Source organism: Brassica rapa, chromosome A09 (assembly GCF_000309985.2).
Source record: "Brassica rapa cultivar Chiifu-401-42 chromosome A09, CAAS_Brap_v3.01, whole genome shotgun sequence".
Classification (NCBI taxonomy): Eukaryota; Viridiplantae; Streptophyta; class Magnoliopsida; order Brassicales; family Brassicaceae; genus Brassica; species Brassica rapa.
The window spans coordinates 4,635,748-4,653,398 of NC_024803.2; the positions used below are offsets into that span (position 1 = coordinate 4,635,748).

General features: G+C 38.9%; 6 protein-coding genes and 1 pseudogene across 9 annotated transcripts; 5 read left to right on the plus strand and 2 right to left on the minus strand.

The window, feature by feature from the left end:
- The first annotated feature begins 1,035 nt into the window (after positions 1-1,035).
- Positions 1,036-3,111, plus strand: LOC103837510 (SAL1 phosphatase). The gene is made up of 7 exons (XM_009113867.3): positions 1,036-1,271; positions 1,430-1,505; positions 1,589-1,662; positions 1,740-1,951; positions 2,028-2,352; positions 2,623-2,776; positions 2,859-3,111. The coding sequence occupies exons 1-7, from the start codon at positions 1,206-1,208 to the stop codon at positions 3,026-3,028; spliced, it is 1,077 nt and encodes a 358-aa protein (XP_009112115.1). The 5' UTR covers positions 1,036-1,205; the 3' UTR covers positions 3,029-3,111.
- On the minus strand, positions 3,094-4,022 carry LOC103837509 (photosystem I reaction center subunit N, chloroplastic). The gene is made up of 3 exons (XM_009113865.3): positions 3,650-4,022; positions 3,433-3,558; positions 3,094-3,331 (listed from the first exon to the last, which is right to left on the minus strand). Exons 1-3 carry the CDS (start codon positions 3,938-3,940, stop codon positions 3,242-3,244), a joined length of 507 nt encoding a protein of 168 aa, XP_009112113.1. The 5' UTR covers positions 3,941-4,022; the 3' UTR covers positions 3,094-3,241.
- Positions 4,023-4,164: 142 nt separating this feature from the next.
- On the plus strand, positions 4,165-5,882 carry LOC103837511. The gene has a single exon (XM_009113868.3). It carries the CDS (start codon positions 4,414-4,416, stop codon positions 5,680-5,682), a length of 1,269 nt encoding a protein of 422 aa, XP_009112116.1. The 5' UTR covers positions 4,165-4,413; the 3' UTR covers positions 5,683-5,882.
- Positions 5,883-7,164: 1,282 nt separating this feature from the next.
- LOC103837512 lies at positions 7,165-9,240 on the minus strand (annotated as a pseudogene).
- Positions 9,241-10,038: 798 nt separating this feature from the next.
- Positions 10,039-17,648, plus strand: LOC103853082 (putative nuclease HARBI1). 4 transcript variants are annotated; one of them, XM_033278900.1, is made up of 4 exons: positions 10,476-10,696; positions 10,794-10,910; positions 10,999-11,053; positions 12,202-12,477. In XM_033278900.1, exons 1-3 carry the CDS (start codon positions 10,508-10,510, stop codon positions 11,050-11,052), a joined length of 360 nt encoding a protein of 119 aa, XP_033134791.1. In that variant the 5' UTR covers positions 10,476-10,507; the 3' UTR covers position 11,053; positions 12,202-12,477. The 4 variants fall into 4 exon arrangements, with proteins under 4 accessions (XP_033134790.1, XP_033134791.1, XP_033134789.1 ...); XM_033278899.1 differs by lacking the exon at positions 12,202-12,477 and adding an exon at positions 10,039-10,104 and having other exon boundaries at positions 10,500-10,696; positions 10,794-11,090; XM_033278898.1 differs by lacking the exon at positions 10,476-10,696 and having other exon boundaries at positions 10,792-10,910; positions 12,202-17,648.
- LOC117128405 (glutathione S-transferase T3-like) lies at positions 11,349-12,113 on the plus strand. The gene has a single exon (XM_033280662.1). It carries the CDS (start codon positions 11,349-11,351, stop codon positions 12,111-12,113), a length of 765 nt encoding a protein of 254 aa, XP_033136553.1.
- LOC117127913 lies at positions 14,534-17,648 on the plus strand. The gene is made up of 4 exons (XM_033278906.1): positions 14,534-14,749; positions 14,830-14,900; positions 15,211-15,257; positions 16,788-17,648. The coding sequence occupies exon 4, from the start codon at positions 16,813-16,815 to the stop codon at positions 17,182-17,184; it is 372 nt and encodes a 123-aa protein (XP_033134797.1). The 5' UTR covers positions 14,534-14,749; positions 14,830-14,900; positions 15,211-15,257; positions 16,788-16,812; the 3' UTR covers positions 17,185-17,648.
- Positions 17,649-17,651: the final 3 nt, after the last annotated feature.

The following is a 17,651-nucleotide window of genomic DNA, read 5'->3' on the forward strand; positions in this document are numbered from 1 at the left end:
TTTTAAGAAAATATATGAAGACATAATTATTACATAAATTTAAATATTAAAACAACACTAATAATCTAGTAAAATTTCTTCGGAACTTCTAAAATATTTTCCAAACAAATTTTGTGTAACCAAAAATTGAGCATTAAAAATATAATTTATGTAATAATATGGTATTTTTCTTGTAGTTTAATATTTAATTATGTATTTCTTTTTTATAATTTTATATTTTAATATAAGCTTTTATTAATTAATATTACTATAATATTTTTATATATGTGCTAGTTATCTATAATTTTTTTTATGGATTTATATTAATTATGACAAATATAAAGAGTATAATGTAAATTACAAATAATTTTGAAGTTAAATTTGGGGTATGAATGGTGACCAGGAAACTGCGAGGAATAATGCATTTCTTAACGTTCTTAAAAAAATATCACCATTCACAAAGAATAATTTTTTTTTTCATTTCCTACCATTCTTTTTTTTGTAGAGAAATAAAAAAAACAAAAGTATTACTTGTTAAATTTGAGAAGAAATACTTTTCTTTTTCATTCCTGCAATTTTATTCCTTTACGTTTATTTTCTATTTGTTCATCTTGTTTCCAGAATGGTCACTAGTCGAACCCTTTAAGTTTTACTTTTGGACAAAAACATTTTGAAATTTCAAATATAGAGTTTTGCAAACTCTATAATAGAGAGTATTTTTGGAGATGCTCTACTAAACCAAATTTTGTATAAATCTTAGAGACTGTTTTCTTGGGCTTCATTAATCAAAGATGCGTTTTTAATCTTCACTACCTATAAATTTCACAATGTTTCAGACACCACATCCACGTGCGCGATATCCCCATTAACCAAACTCAACTACCAAGCCTATGAACTTTAAAGTTTTGATTTTTGACCCTTTATTCTCGTTTGTTTTGGTTCGGTACTAAATAACAAGCAGGCAATTCTGGCTTTTCTTGACATAAACTAAAATACAGGGTTTAATTCAAGAGAATAAATAAGAACGTGGGTAAATTTGGAAAATTATAATAATTGTCTTTGCAATTATCAAGTTTATAAAATTGCTTTCGGACAACGTAGGTTCAGTTTCAGACATTTTGTATCAATTTCGAGATCAAGAGATTTCATATAACCCCGCATCGTTGTCTGTGTATCCAGAAGAAAGTCGTCTCCTTTATCTGTTACTCTCAGAGTAGTTTCATCAAATGGCGTACGAGAAAGAGCTTGATGCCGCTAAGAAAGCTGCTTCACTCGCAGCTCGTCTCTGTCAGGTCTTGGGCCTTCTCCTCTGTCTCATAACTCTTAAAGTTTGATTCTTTTACAAAACCCATCTTGAATATGTATTGCTTCTGTAATGGGGAATTGAATCTTGTGATATTTCACCTTTGTTTGGATGATAATCATCTTTTTGTTTGGTTGGTTGATTCAGAAAGTTCAAAAGGCTTTGTTGCAGTCTGATGTTCAATCAAAATCTGATAAAAGTCCAGTCACCGTTGCTGATTATGGTTAGTTTCAATCTTACTGAGATTGAAAATGTTTTTTTTACATAACCAATACATAGTAACTGTCTTTTTGCTGTGTCTTTCAGGTTCACAAGCAGTTGTTAGTTTACTCTTACAAAGAGAACTCATTTCCGAACCCTTTTCATTGGTGGCTGAAGAGGTGAACAGACACTTTCTCTTACATTACTTATGTTCTGAACCCTTCTCACTCACATTGTCTTAAAACTATGTATATAGGACTCAGCCGATCTACGCAAGGAAGGTTCTCAGGATATTATCGAACGCATCACAAAACTCGTCAACGACACTTTAGCTACTGAGGATCTACTCAAACCCATTGACTCTACTTTATCAACAGATGATATTCTCAGAGCCATTGACTGTGGCACTTCCGAAGGTGGTCCTAACGGTCGGCACTGGGTCTTGGATCCCATTGATGGCACTAAAGGGTAAAAGTTTTTAAAACTATCTTTGAGAAACTATTGGTGTTTGTTCTGACACTGAACTTGTTTCGGTGGATTGTAGATTCTTAAGGGGAGATCAGTACGCAGTAGCATTAGGATTGCTAGAGGAAGGAAAAGTAGTGTTGGGTGTGCTTGCTTGTCCAAACTTGCCATTAGCTTCCATAGCAGGAAACGACAACAAGAACAAGAACTCTTCTTCTTCAGAGGAAAAAGGATGTCTCTTCTATGCTACAATCGGTTCAGGGACATACATGCAGCCTTTAGATTCGAAATCTGAACCAGTCAAAGTACATGTCTCTAGCGTTGAGAACCCTGAAGATGCATCCTTCTTTGAATCGTTTGAAGGAGCTCACTCTCTTCATGATCTATCCAGCTCCATTGCCAATGTGAGTTGGCTTCTATCTCTTGTCTCCCTTTATGTGATTCTGTTTGATCAACGTTAGGCGGTAACTAGGTGTTTTATAGGAAATTATTGTTTAAGCAGACGCCTAAACCGTTTTTTTTTTTTTAACATAGACCACTTTTAAAAAAAATAATTGTTCTATAAAAATCGCTTTGTTCAGCCCGATTTGGCGCCTAGGGGAGTGCCTAGTCGCCGCCTAGACCGATTTTTAGAACAGTGCATTTGAACAACGTTCTCTATTTGCTATGTACAGAAACTCGGTGTGAAAGCGCCACCTGTCAGGATAGATAGCCAAGCAAAGTATGGAGCTTTATCAAGAGGAGATGGAGCTATATACTTGAGGTTTCCTCACAAAGGATACCGTGAGAAGATTTGGGACCATGTAGCTGGTGCTATAGTTGTTACAGGTAACAACAACATAATAAACATTACAATATTACCGAATATGTGAATGTGAATGCAATATTTGGTTTTGTTTATGGGACGCAGAGGCTGGTGGGATCGTGACGGATGCAGGTGGAAAGGCATTGGATTTCTCGAAAGGGAAGTATCTTGATTTGGACACAGGGATTATAGTTGCTAACGAGAAGATAATGCCTCTGCTTTTGAAAGCAGTTCGTGACTCCATAGCTGAGCAAGAGAATGCTCCATCTCTCTGATTGTTTCTTCGTCTTTCGTTTCTTTGCAACTCTTTGTGTTTACTTCCTTTCATCACCACCACAAGTAATAATAATGTTTCTTTTATTTATGTGTGCAATAATATTTCTTTTAAATTCAAATGGATATGAAACTTTGATGAACAGAGAGATGGATAGATACATTGTTGAGTTTACACAAGAATGGACTAAAAAGACAAACAAAAAGATAATCAATCACCATTTCCAGAAAACATTGGAACCACACTTGAACTTGTCTTTGCCTTCGCATTCCAACGCCAGATCTTCTGAGATAAATGGGACTTTCTGCATATACAAAATAACAATTAAGAAGAAATATCACTATCTCTTCAAAAAAGATTGTCCTCAAAAGAAAGAAAGAAAAAAGGTTGAGTTTAAGGAATAACCTTTTGCTTGGCAAGATCTTGGCAGCCAGTGAAATTCTCAGGGAACTTGCAGCTTCCGAACTGGACAGTAAACGCTCTCGCAAAGTTTGCTCCACTTGTTGCCAATCTCTTCTTATCATTCAGCTCCTATATATACATCAAATTTATCAAATAAAAACCATTACTTAGCATATAGAGGTTTCTTAAAAGATCTCAACAACGTTTTCAAGACTTTTACTTTGTTGGCTTTGCTCTTCTCGAGGTATTCATCGAAGACGCTAGCATTAGCGGAAGCAGATACAGCAGCAGAGGAGAAGAGTGTAGCAGCTAAGAACACCATTGCGGATCTTCTTCCATTAACATCATCACCACCGACTCTTTGAGCTGCTTTGATCACAGGAAGCGTTTGTTTCTTTTGACCAAAACCAACTGATGAATTCACCAAACCCACTTTCTGGTTCAGTTCTGCTGAGCCAGCACCAGAGATAGCGTAGCTGCAGGTGAGAACACTCGAGTTCATGGCCGCCATTAAAATGCCCTGTTGTTTCAGAAACTTCAAGAGTAGTCAGGTCTTGATTGGTTGGGTGGTGAAGGGTGAAGAGATTTAGATTTTAGTATTATAGATGAAAGTGGATGATGATGATGATGATGACGTGGACGTGCATGTAAAGAGATTGTGGTTGTAATGTGGATAAGGTGAGATTTCCTTCAGTCCTATTGGCACAAAAAATACAAAATCTTCAGTAGATAAGTTCAACGTGCAGTTGATTAATGACAATTAATCACACTATTATGATTGGGCCGTGAGCTGGAAGCCCAAGTAACAAGGCCCTAATAATAGTTCTTTACTCTCTTAAAACACCCCATAACTTTCATAAACCTTCGGAATTACCCCAAACGAAACAAATTGTAACTACCAGTCCTCATCATCTTTAAGAAAATAAATTAATTAAAATCCTCCCTTCATTTTCGGTGTCGCTACAATCCAGCAAAAGACCCACGATGGACTTCTCCGTCAAACCTAACGGCGGCTCACCTTCTCCGTCATCTTCAACCACCCCTCACCGTTTGAAACCCGCCGCCGCAACTGCCTCCGACCGAGATCCGATGCATTCATGGTGGGAATCAGTCTCCAAGCAGCGCTCTCGCATCCTCTCCCTCTCATCTCTCCTCTCCTCCGGCGACGAAGCTCCGATCTCCTCTTTAGCGGATTCCGATCGCCCAGCGCTGTCGCTACTCTCCTCGCGCCCCGCTTACTCCTTGATCTCGGCTTCTCTTCGCGATCCATCCTCCGGATCCGGATCCGACCCGCTCTGTCAGTGGCTTTACGAGACCTACCTCTCCTCCGATCAACCTCTCCGCCTCGTCGTCCTCTCGTTCCTCCCTTTACTCGCCGGGACCTACCTATCTCGAATCCACTCCTCGGACTCCTCCTCCCTCCCTTCCCTCTCGGGATTCGAGGCCGTCCTCCTCGCGATCTACGCCGCCGAGGTGAAATCCCGCGCCGGGAAAGGCGTACTCGTGCACATCCCCGATCTCTCTCAGCCGTCTCTCTACCACACGCCGCGAAACGGCGGCGTTGATAGATCGCGTGATTCGAGCAACCACGTGGCCTCCGTTGGAGTCTTGTCGCCGCAGCTGGAGCCTCAGGTCGCGGTGAAGTCGACGAAACGCGCCGGGATAGTCGGAGTGGGGATGCAGTGCTACTTCAAGGAGATCTCTCAGATGCCGGCTTGGTCTAAGCTCGAGCTGTGTAGCTTCGCCGGCGCTTGGGCGGGGCAAGATTGTGATTGCAAGGAGAAGATCGATGGAGAGGGAGATAAAGTCTTGGCGTTGACTAATGGATTTGTTGATTCTTCGTCTTCTTTAAATGGAAGCAGTGAGATCGAGGCGGAGGAGGTTGAGGAAGAGGAGGAGGAACAGGTTATTAGCTCTAATGGCGTTGGAGTTGGAGTTGGAGGAGGTGTGAGGATTCCACTTCCATGGGAGCTGCTTCAGCCGATTCTACGGATTCTTGGTCACTGCTTGCTTAGTCCGTTGAATAGTGAAGATGTTAAAGATGCAGCTTCCAATGCGGTGAGGTCGTTGTACGCAAGAGCTTCTCATGATTTGAACCCGCAGGCGATTCTGGCTACTAGGAGTTTAGTTAACCTTGATGCAAGCGCGCGGGCCGCTGCGAAGACTGCTTCTGCTGAGAGTGTTGATGGGTTGTCAAATGTTAACACTCCAAGCAAGTCGAAGAAACCAGAGATTCTTCTGTCGTCAAAGTGAGTGTTCGTTTGTTTGGTTTTGTGTATTGTTGAATATGAGACAAAATGTAGAATCCTTGTTGTATGGTCATATGCTTGAGTTGTTTTCATTACTTTTTGAGGATGGATTTGGTTTTGATTTGGGAAAAGTTTGTGAGTAAATTGAGAAAAATGCTGGTAATGAACTTGTAATGATCCCTAATTCAACTCTGTTTAAGCAAATGATTAGACTATGTGTTACATGTGCTATTCTCATCAACAAGGCCCAAAGAATATAAAGGGCTTAGTTATTATCTTGGCAAAGCTTCTAGAATAAGGAATAAATATGAACTGTCTTGTTGAGCTGGAGATTTGGTGCACATAGGATGTTTCATCACCAGGCCTGGCTTAAATACATTATGGGTCTTGTGCAGACATATTTTTTTTTTTCCTAAAAGTTATAATAATATTTCTTTAAATTTACAAATTAGGACTCTAATCTATGTGCTGTTTAACAAATTAGGACCCTAATTCTTAAACAAAAAATTTCAGAATATTGAAGGACCATGTGCATGTGCACCTTGAGCACACCCAAGAACCGGCACTGTTCATCACGTATGCATGAGGAGGAGGAAGGTGTGAGTCGGGTACAAATACAGAACAATACCATTAGTTATCTTTTATCTAGAGATTAGATCACAAGAGTGGGAGATGAGAGACTCCCTTAATAATTCTCTCAAGATTATAATACCGTTCTTATCGTCAATCTACGTTTGTGTTTCCTTTGCTTTATTGCTGCTTTGATCCCAAGAGATACGTTTCACGTATTAGTGATATCAGAGCTCAGTTACGAGCCATGGGGACGATTGAGATTCCAATCTTCAACCGGAGGAGTAGGTTTCATTGATGGATGCGTTTATTGCTGATCAAAGTCTTTAGTAATAAACTCTTCAACTAAAGATAAATCGTAAAAAAAATTCTCAGCTAAAAATCGTATAAAATAAACTTTCAATTTTATTTTATTTTACTTTTGTTACCCTCAATTTTTTTTCAGCTTTAGTTAAAATTTTTTTTGTAAGATTCATCTTTAGTTGAGAGGTTTAACTACTAGAAACTTAATATAATTTTTTTTAAATCCTAAATTGATAATTATGAACACTACTTAAAACTTAATATAACTTAGAAATATTAAATTATTTGAATTATAAGAAAATTTGTCTCATATGCCTAATGTCTAATATTAATTAATTTAAATTTTAAAGGTATTTTAAGTCTTAACTAGTGTCGAATATAATTAATTCAAGAAGTCAATCTTCCTACTTATAGGACGCTAGTTTTCTTTTTATATTTTCACAAGTTCTGACCTTTGAGTTATACTTTCTTCCTATCCAAAAAAATAATGCAGGGTTATTCTTCTTCTCCTTGATTTTTGAACCAATATGTTGTACTTTTGTCATATTGATCAATAAAACAATATCTTTGATTTATTATTCTTGATTTATTGTATTACTTCATGTTTATGCAGTACTTCATGTTTCCGTAGTATCATGAATAATCTTGTATTATTTTATTCTAAAAAGTAGGATGAATTGTAAAAGCTTACAAAATCAAAATCATTATGAAATCTTATTAATCATTTGTAAAAATATTAAATATTTATGAAATTTTATAAATTGCTTATAAGATTAATAAAGTAATGTATAAGAATTTATAAATTAGTTTTAAAAGCTTATAAATCAATTTTAAACAATGCATAAATGATAATAAAGATTTAAAACATTTAATGATAAAATCCTTAGACTATTTTTGAATCGGAAGAAAACCCCTCCAATCAAGTTTTCAAGATTATAAACCTTCAACTTATAACTCGTTAATGTATGTCACCCTCCGTCACGGTATTTTAGACAAAAGGTAACATACGTTAACGAAATTAAAGTTGAAGTTTTATTTCGTATGAATTTTAGTTTAGAGAGATTTTTTCCGATTTATCTTTAGTTGAAGGATTTATTTACTAAAAACCCTTAATAATATATCATCAATTTTTTTTTACTTTTTTAAACTTGAGATACAAGTTAGAACAAAAGCCCACGGAGGGGTTAGTGTACTAACACACACACAGACTGCAGAAGTGAACATTTAGAGTTGATTTCGATGGTTTGGTTGCATAAAAACAAATTACACTTGATTTGGATTAATACAGACGAACGACATGTTGTAAGAACTCTCCCTCAGCCAATACTTTCTCCAAAACGTGAGACCATAAAGACGTATGAACCTCCATACTTCCTTGTTCAGTTCCCGGGTAAACAAGGATTTTACCATGACCAGCAATTCCCGGTCCAGGTCGAACCGCAATCGGTTTACCCCAACCAAAATCGTTTCCAAACACATTGAACCGTGGAGAGCTAGCAACAACGAGCGAATTATTTACCACCAAACCATTCGGTATATTTGGGGTTTTAACCCAATTCTAAGCAAACCGATTGTATACCTCATTCGTCTGTGACCTCACGGTTTTGTTCAGCTGCAAAGCCACCCAACCCAGACCGTTGTTAAGCATTTCTCCGGCGGTTGTGGTGGCAGTCGCCAGTCCAACCATGCTTCCAAAACACTCTTTCTCGGGCGGAGGGTTTAGCCTCTGTCTGATATCCATTGCTAACTTGCAATGGACCACTTCTTGAGGATTGAGATCACTGTTTTTGGTTATTGATCGCCACATATGCGCCATAACGGCTTGAAACGAAGAGATTTGTGTATCCTCATCATCATCAAAACCAACAACCTCATCGTTGGCTTTCTCTTTGAGCTCAGAGATGCTTCTACTCGTGAACCGAAAGATCTTCTTTCGCAAATCAGGGGGTGACGACGAGGGAGAAACAACTTTTGCAAATATCGTCTCCGAGATGGGAACTCGAATAGGGTAGTCAATCCCGTCGAGAAACCACTCACGTAGAGGCAAAGGAGGAAACATTTTCTGGCCGCCGGCAGAGCAACAAATCTCCGTCAATGTTCTGAAGAAACTCCACATTGATATTCCGTCTGCAACCATATGGTTATTACCATATCCGATGAAAACTCCGTCTTTCAACTCCGTTACTTGGAACGCAACCAACGACTCCGAGACCCCTTCCCAGCTTTCAACTCCGTTGAGCGGGAAAAACGCGTTCCAGAAACCAGGGACGGCAGCGTTAGCCGGATCCAAAACATCATTCACCGACACGGTTACAGCCGAAGCATGTACGAATCTGACGCCTGAACCATTGCAGTCTATGAAAAACGACACCGTTTCGTCGTCTTCGTTGTGGGTCTTGACTAGACGTCCAGCTAAGGGGTAGAATATCTTCAAAGCGATGGACAGAGAGGACTTCAGTTGAGAGATTATGTTGGTTTCCGGGTCTGGTTGCGGGAAGATGAGAGCTCTTTGTGCGTATTCGGTTCGAAGGAAGAAGAGATCAAATGGAGTGAGATGGATCTTAACCCGATCAGATCCATCCTCGTAGCTCTCTGGTTGGACAATGGTCTCAGAGATCACTACAACAGCATCTGCCATTTTATTTATTTATTTTGAGTAAACACTTTAGTGTGTGTCTTTAAATGATTTATGCCGAGTGTATGTATATATAGATGATCCGATCTCACCTACCAGTACAAAACTATACCACGTTTGGTTAAGTTTCAATTTCACCTGCATGTTACACCAAATCATTCAGTTGTTAAACGAAATCATCAGATTCTGATTTGATTCTCTTTTTTTTTTTTTGGTGTAATTAATGAAAAGAGATCTGATTTGATTCTTGTATGGTAGACAGCAGATTTCAAAGTCAGAAATCTCGTGTACGTGTCTTCTGTTAAATCTTATGCAACATACATAAGAGAACACCGAAGGTATATATGGAGGGAGATAAATGAGATAACAACATTACTAATAAACTTTATGAATTAAAAAACAAGAAAAATGCTGGGCAAACACTAGTCAGTCTGCAACAATGGTGGTGGATTCTGAGCATTGAGGATCAGTTGAATCGGTTTGTTCTGAAATGCATTACTGATTGTAGGTAAAGCAATCAAACAATCTACAGATGAATAATTGATGATATTTTATTTGGTATTTTTATAATTATTTATGAATTATTGTTTTTTTATTTTTATTTTTATTTTGTTTTAGATCTAAGAGCATGTACAACGCGGGTTGTTAGTCAATCCTTAAGTGTAATCCTTAGCTTTTTGTGATTAAATAAACATTAAAAATATCGACTAAGCTAAGGATGAATCCTAAATTAAGGATTAAAAGGACGGAGTCCGTAATGCGCTGGCGTTACGTGAGTGGCTGGAGTCACGTTTGTTTTTGGTGGGGGGAGTGAAAAAAAAAACGCGAAGAAAATCATTTGTTCGACCCAAGGAAAAAAAAAAACCAGAGACGTGACGGAGGCGATAGAGGGGCGAATAGTGATCGTCGTTGTCGAAGGTAAATCCGGCGTCTCTGTCTGTTAATTTTTCTTCTGGGCTTCATGGATGTTCATTTCATCGGTTGAAAGGGTTCGATTGTGGGGTTTAAATAGAATTAGGGTTGAAATGGGATTGGGGATTTCAATCGAATTATGGTTTTTGTCTGGGTTTGTAATTTTCTTCTTTTCGAGGCGATGTTGTGTTGTTATTGACGCGATTACAGGTTCTGGATTGAGTAAATGAGATTGGGGATTTTATTCGAATTAGGGTTTTCTTCTGCGTTTGCTAATTTGTTCTTTTAGATACGATTGTTTGTTGTTCTCGTCGGGAATGAAATCGAAATAGGGTTTTGCATGGATTTATAATGGTTCACACTCGATAAAAGGTTTGAGGCTGGATTTGTTTTCGTTGCAGGTACAGAAATGGAGGAAGAACTTCGAGATATGAAAGCACACAAAGCGTACATCAGCATGGTTGATTTCGTTGCAGAAGCGCAACAGGGCATTCCCAAACTGTGCCCCTGTGGCTCAATCACGAAGGAAACCGTTGATGAAGAGGACACTTACGACTACCTCCCTGGGAAAAGATACTTCATCTGCAAAGACTTCGAGGTGTGAACTTTTCTTTCTATCTCATTTATTTATATGCGATTCTTGTTCTTCCTTATTTGTTTGTTGTTTGACCAATTTCCACTATTTTGTTTGGCAGAATGACGGACTTCATTTCAGGCAACCATGGGTTACGGGTGTGACAGAAGAGGTTGAGAGGCTGAAACTACGGGTTCACGAGCATGAGAAGCTTCTCAGAGAGTGTGAGGCACTTAAGGTGAGATTCAATTGTCAGTTTCATAATAAAGTTAGTTGTTTGTACTACATTTCTAAACCATTGTTTGGTTTACCTGTTCTCTGTACAGGCACAGGTTGCAATGCTGGTAAAGCGGGTGACAGAACTTGAGTTACTGCACTGAGGTTAGTCTAACTGAACTTTATTAGTTACTATATAACTCGCTAGTTACTAGTTTTAGTTGTTTGAATAGAAACGGATAGGACATGCACCTGTTTAGTTTGAAATCTGTACACTTTGCGTTAATGAACTTGTAGAGTGTGTAGTTATAAATGCTTAGCTTAACGACCATTAAATTTTCTATAGCTGTTGTGATAGGACAGTTTTCTACTTGTATTGAATGTAGAATTCCTTATTTAATCTTACTAGTTTCTAGTAGAGAATCACACAGTTTTATTCATACTCTTTACAAACTCCTAAATGGAAAGCTCCTCTAGTTTTGTTAACCTGTTAACGAGTCAAAGGTCAGTTGACCTTGACTCATTAGAAACTCCGGCGTTTAGTACCCAATCTCCGCAAGAGGCAAGTGTGAAAGAAAGGAGAAAGTGGACTGTCAAGGACGATTTAGTCCTCATTGGGGCTTGGCTCAACACCAGCAAAGATTCAATTGTCAGTAACGAACAGAAAGGCGCTGCCTTCTGGAAGAGGATTGTAGAGTATTACAACTCCAGTCCTCTCCTCGTTGGGATGGTGCCTAGAGAACTAGGGCAATGCAAGCAAAGATGGGCCAGGATCAATGATCTGGTCTGTAAGTTTGCTGGCTGCTACGACACGGCCTTGAGGGAACAGAGAAGCGGGCAAAACGACAATGACGTGATGAAGGCTGCGTTGGATATCTTCAACAGTGACCACAACATGAAGTTCAACTTAGAACATGCGTGGAGGGAGCTTAGGCACGATGTGAAATGGTGTTCTACGTATATGGAGAAGGACAAGGATAAGCGCAAGGCAACTCCAGTGCCAGAGCCAGAAGAAAGACCGGTGGGGGTTAAGGCTGCTAAGGCTGCGGGTAAGAGGCACAAAACTGGAAAAGATGAAGAGTTAAGCAAGCTAGAAGGACTTATGGAGCTGAAAAAGCAAATCTCAAAGCAAAGTTTGCTAGAGAGTTTGCTAACCAAACCAGAGCCTCTCAATGAGATGGAATTGGCTCTGAAAACGAAACTGTTGTCTGAATTCTTGTCATGAGTGATGGTTTGTTAGTGGTAGTTATGTTTGCATTACAATGTTTGCGTTTTGTCTACTTTACTTACTCATCTCAAATGCTTTGTTTCAGGTGAAGTACAAGACATGTGCCACATGAAGACAAATGATGCTGTTTCAGTCACGGGTGTTTCTTTTTTCCTTGCGCATGTGACCCAATTCAGAGGTTCACGGGTTGTATGTTTAGCTGCGGCTTTCTATTGTTTTTTTATAACCATGTCACGGGTTCTATGTAACTTTTCGTGCCTTTATAAGGCAGTGTGTAATGTTTCATTTCTTGTACTCTAAACTTGAACCACTCCATGTATCAAACGTACGTTTAAGAATTCTCAATATTGTCTTTCGCTTAGAGCACCTATTGTCGTTTGATAAAGTCTTAAGTCTTAAGTCTTCACATATCAAGGCTACAAGGTAATAATTCCTTGATCCAAAGCATTGTCAAATATACATGTGATCATACATATTAAAGTCTTAATTTGTTCACTTAATTAAACCTCTGAATATGATTTCTAAAGGAACATTTTGTTAAAGCAAAGATAAGTAAATTTATAAAGTTTACGAATCATGATCACGTTACGTTTACAAAGAACAGTAAATTTGTAAAGGACCTATATTGTAAAATAGAAAAAGAAACATAGTACATTATAAATGCGGCTTTAGATTATGTTCATCAAATCATGTTATTATTTCCTCATAATTATAGACATGATCTTCAATATTTTGATTATAAATGTTTTTTTAACTTTGATATAGCCAAATATGGGAGATGAAGTGGATCGCAGATTAAATGCGGCTTTAGATGAAGCTGTCGATGAATATTTGGAAGATACATACAACGACATCGTAAAGAAGCAAAAAAAGAAAGAGAGAAAACGTGCATATGTCGAAAGAAACCGCGAAGAGGGCCATACCCGTCTATGGAATGACTACTTCAGTGAAAATCCAACATTTCCGCCTCATTTATTCAGACGCCGTTTCCGCATGAACAAGGACGTTTTCATGCGTATTGTCGATCGTCTCTCAGAAAATTATCCTTTCTTCCAACAAAGAAGAGATGCTGTCGGAAGATTAGGTCTATCTCCACTACAAAAGTGTACGGCAGCTCTTCGTATGCTTGCTTATGGCTGTGCGGCTGACGCCGTTGACGAATACCTCAGACTTGGTGAAAGCACGGCACTTTCATGTTTAACGAATTTCACAGAAGGGGTAATTAATTTATTTGGAGAAGAGTATATGCGAAGACCCACTCCAGAGGATCTTCAACGACTGCTCGATATTGGAGAGATTCGCGGCTTTCCGGGAATGATAGGAAGCATCGATTGTATGCATTGGGAGTGGAAAAATTGCCCAACCGCTTGGAAAGGACAGTACACCCGTGGATCAGGAAAGCCAACAATTGTCTTGGAAGCTGTAGCTTCCCAAGATCTTTGGATTTGGCACGCTTTTTTTGGTCCTCCAGGTACCTTAAACGATATTAACGTCCTCGATCGATCTCCTGTTTTTGATGACATTTTACAAGGTCGAGCTCCAAGGGTACAATACCTGGTAAACGGGCACCAATATGGTTTGCCTTACTACCTCACAGACGGCATATATCCAAGATGGTCAACATTTATCCAATCTATCTCAAACCCTCAAAGTCCTGAAGCACAGTTATTTGCTAAAGTTCAGGAGTCCACCCGAAAAGATGTGGAGCGTGCTTTCGGAGTATTGCAAGCTCGATTTGCAATAGTTAAAAACCCGGCTATTTTGTGGGACAAGACCCAAATAGGGATGGTTATGCAAACATGTATCATACTGCACAATATGATAGTGGAAAATGAACGCAATGGATACATCGGGTGTGATATATCAGAGTTTGAAGAAGGAGACTCGAGTAGAAGTTCAGAGGTGGATATGTCATATACTCGCAGGCCTTCAAATCTCCGAACTATGCTTGAAATACGTACTCAAGTTCGTGACCCACATACGCATGAACAATTGAAATTTGATTTGATCCAAAATATTTGGAACAAGTTTGGTAATGATGAAAATGTTTAATTGTTGTATATTTCTATTTTCTCATTCAATAAATAAAAATTTAAATTTTAAAAAAAAAATAATTATTAATAATTTTCTAAGGATTCCTTAACGGTAACACCATTGGAGCAATATTTGTGATTAGAGTCCTTGACTATTCATAAAAAAAAAAAATAATAATAATAATAAACTAATGTTAAGGACTCCAATGGTGGGTAAGACCATCATTAACGCAGGGGTTTATGACGCCTCTTAAAGCAAAATTTTATAAAAATTAATAAAAAAAATAAGGGAAGCATAGACTCGCCTCTTCCGTAAGGCGTAGAAGGGCCGCCTCTTCGTTGACACGCGTCAAGCGTAGAGACGCTCTCTCTTCGGTTACGAACGCGTTGTCTCTCTCTCTCTCTCTCTCTCTCTCTCTCTCTCTCGAAACCTCTCCCAAAATCTCTCTCGACGAAAGGCGATTTGGTTCTTCTTCGGTGGCTCTTGTCGGCGCCGTCTCGGCGACGTCTCGTTCGGTGGCTCCCGTCGGCGAACTCTCTCTCGCTGGTTCTCCTCGAGGCGTCGGAGCTCTCTCTTGGTTCCTCTCCTCAAATCGAAAGGTAAGTGGTTGTTCTGTTATTGGTTATGCATGTTTTAGATTAAGCAAATTAATGGTCTGATCCATTGTTTTTCTTTGTAGTTTTTTGGTTTTCTTTCTCGGTGGGTCTTTTCCTCCAAGATTTCACTCGGCGGCTCATCTCAAATCGAAAGGTTAAGCAGTTCTTCTATGGATTTTGCATGTGAATGATTTAGAATCCGTATGCTCTGTTGATTCGAAGATTTTAATTGTTGTTTCTGATATTTTTGAATCGGTATGTTCTGTATTTAAGATTGCTGGATGAAGAACTTTTTGTTTCAATAAGTTTGTTTCAATTAAGAACAAACTGTTTTAAGACAGATGGATCAGGAATGGTTAATACTATGTAATAGATTGCAGTGTAATAGATTGATTACGCTTGATTTGTTAGTTGTTTGGCTTCTTTGTATGAAATATTTGTTGTTTCTGTCTTTCTGTTTACAGATAGCAGGATCAAGGTTCATCGACCAAAGGTTCAGAGCACAATTAAGGTTAGTGTTACTGTCTTTTGGTTGTAGAAACTAATTGCTTTAGGTTCCAGTTTGAATTGAATCAAGTGTAATAAATGTGTTGGTTTAAGTTAGAAAATGGTTGTGTGATAAACAGAATTGATGCCTAGGCAGAAAATGGTTGTGTGATTAATAGAAGTGTAGTTTGTGGGTAAATGTCAACTCGTTTCTTCACTGCCATCTAGCTAGAAGTGAATGTCGTAGATAAATGTGAAATTGTTTGTTGGTTGTCATCAATGCATCTGAAACTTCATTTCTTCTCTTCCTTCTCTGCCATCTATAAACATAAGTTCCTCCTTCACTTTCTTATCATCTCCTTCATCGTTCTTATCATCTCCTTCATCGTTCTTCATCATTCTCCTTCATCGTTCTTCATCATTCTCCTCTCTATGGATTCTCATAGGCAATCTTCTAGCTTTTTAGACTTACTAACCAGGCAGTTACCTAATAATGAAAACCCATCTCAGTTACTGAGTTTTTCACCTAGTCCAGCCAATGAAAACCCATCTCAGTTACTGAGTTTTTCACCTAGTCCAGCCAATGAAAACCCATCTCAGTTACCTACTGGTGAGGAGCGTAAGCAAAGGTGTAAGTGGTCAACAGCTGAAGACCTGGTCCTCATCAGTTCATGGCTTAACATTTCCAAGGATCCAGTAGTTGGAAATGAGCAAAAGGCAGGAACGTTTTGGAAGAGGATTGCCTCTTATTATAATGCAAGTCCGAAGGTGGTAGGTTTCGCTAAGAGAGAGCCAAGCCACTGTAAGCAAAGGTGGGGAAAGATAAATGAAGGTGTCTGCAAGTTTGTGGGGTCATATGACGCTGCATCCAAACAGAAGAGCAGTGGCCAGAATGAGGATGATGTTTTGAAGGCTGCACATGAAATTTTTTCCAACGATTACACGGTTAAGTTCACATTGGAGCATGCCTGGCGGGAGCTTAGGAATGATCAAAAATGGTGTGGGACTTATGGAAGTAGTCAACAAAGCTCTGGTGCAAAAAGAAAGAGGGTGGGGGAACAACAATCGTTTCAGTCATCAGCATCTATGCCGAGTGTCAATGGAGAGACTTCTCCAACAGCTAGGCCTATTGGCGTTAAGGCAGCAAAAGCCAACAAGGGTAAAAGGGCCGTGGGAGGAGAAGAGAAGATTCTGCAAGGGTTTCAGCAAATGTGGGAGCTCAAGCAGAAGGACGTGCAAGATCAGACCCAGTTACTGAATATGAGGGATAAGGTTAACAAGTCCAAACTGCTTGACAGTTTGGTGCTGAGAACAGAGCCACTTACTGAGTTAGAAGTGGCTCTTAAGAACAAACTGATTACTGAAATGCTAATGTAATCCTTTAAGTTAAATGTTTTTATGTAAAATATTTCTAGTCAATGCTATTAATGTTGCTGTGAAATTCATGTGTTATATATATGTATTGTCTTATATAAGTTGAAGTGTTATCTAAATTGATGTGTTATATATACGTATTGTCTTTTCTCATCCGTTTCTTTTTTTTTTGGCTTTTCAGGGGAACAAGTGACACACATACAGAAATGGAGGCAAGAAAACCAATTATTTGTGGCCTCTCAGCAAGAGGCATCATACCACCTCTCCCACGAGAAGAAACAGACGATGATGTTGAGGATATCCCACCAACTGAAGCAGAAGTGGTGGAGATATCAGATGAAGAAGAAGACGATATCGTGGAGTTATCAAACGATGAATACAGGAGAAGTATGGGTTACTTGATTAGGGTGGAGGAAGAAGAAGATGACATTGCACCTGAGTTCAGCAGGATGGTGCAAATGATGCATGAGGAAGAGAAAAGGCTGTCAGAGGAGAGGTTCAAGGCGTTGAAGGCTGGAATCAAGCTAGAAGAAGGACAATCCTCTACGGGTGATGGTAAGAGGAAGAGAAGAGGCTGAGTCCGTGACTGTCTTTCTCTCACATGGATCAGCTTTGTTGTATTGAGTCTGTGACCGTGTCTGCATTGTCTTTATCTTTGTGTCTGCATTGTCTTTGTTTCACATGTCTCTGCATTGTCTTTCTTTTTGCATTGTCTTTGTGTCACATGTCTTTGTTTCTTATGTCACATGGACTTGTAAGGACTTTTCTATTTTGTCTTTGCTCTCATTGTAGTTCCCGTGACTGTCTTTGTATTAAAATCGATTTCAAGTAGTATAAAGCCTTCAAGCATCTCTCACTCTCTCGTTCACATATCACAACAAACCAACCAACGAAGTTTGTTCTCTCTTTCTCTCTAATTACCAAACGAAGCAACCAAGCTTTGTTACCAAACCAAATCACATTCCCTCTTCCCGTATCAACACTTATATTCCCAAACCAAATCACAAATCAACTCTTATATTCCCTATTCCCGTATTCTTACCAA

Coding starts and splice junctions, on each gene's coding strand:
- LOC103837510 (XM_009113867.3), top strand. CDS start 1,206: ATGGCGTACGAGAAAGAGCTTGATGCCGCTAAGAAAGCTGCTTCACTC. Junction 2,353..2,622: donor TATCCAGCTCCATTGCCAAT/GTGAGTTGGCTT, acceptor TGCTATGTACAG/AAACTCGGTGTGAAAGCGCC. Junction 2,777..2,858: donor TGGTGCTATAGTTGTTACAG/GTAACAACAACA, acceptor TATGGGACGCAG/AGGCTGGTGGGATCGTGACG.
- LOC103837509 (XM_009113865.3), bottom strand. CDS start 3,940: ATGGCGGCCATGAACTCGAGTGTTCTCACCTGCAGCTACGCTATCTCT. Junction 3,559..3,649: donor AGAAGAGCAAAGCCAACAAA/GTAAAAGTCTTG, acceptor ATGTATATATAG/GAGCTGAATGATAAGAAGAG. Junction 3,332..3,432: donor AAGATCTTGCCAAGCAAAAG/GTTATTCCTTAA, acceptor TTGTATATGCAG/AAAGTCCCATTTATCTCAGA.
- LOC103837511 (XM_009113868.3), top strand. CDS start 4,414: ATGGACTTCTCCGTCAAACCTAACGGCGGCTCACCTTCTCCGTCATCT.
- LOC117128405 (XM_033280662.1), top strand. CDS start 11,349: ATGGAAAGCTCCTCTAGTTTTGTTAACCTGTTAACGAGTCAAAGGTCA.
- LOC103853082 (XM_033278898.1), top strand. CDS start 12,888: ATGGGAGATGAAGTGGATCGCAGATTAAATGCGGCTTTAGATGAAGCT.
- LOC117127913 (XM_033278906.1), top strand. CDS start 16,813: ATGGAGGCAAGAAAACCAATTATTTGTGGCCTCTCAGCAAGAGGCATC.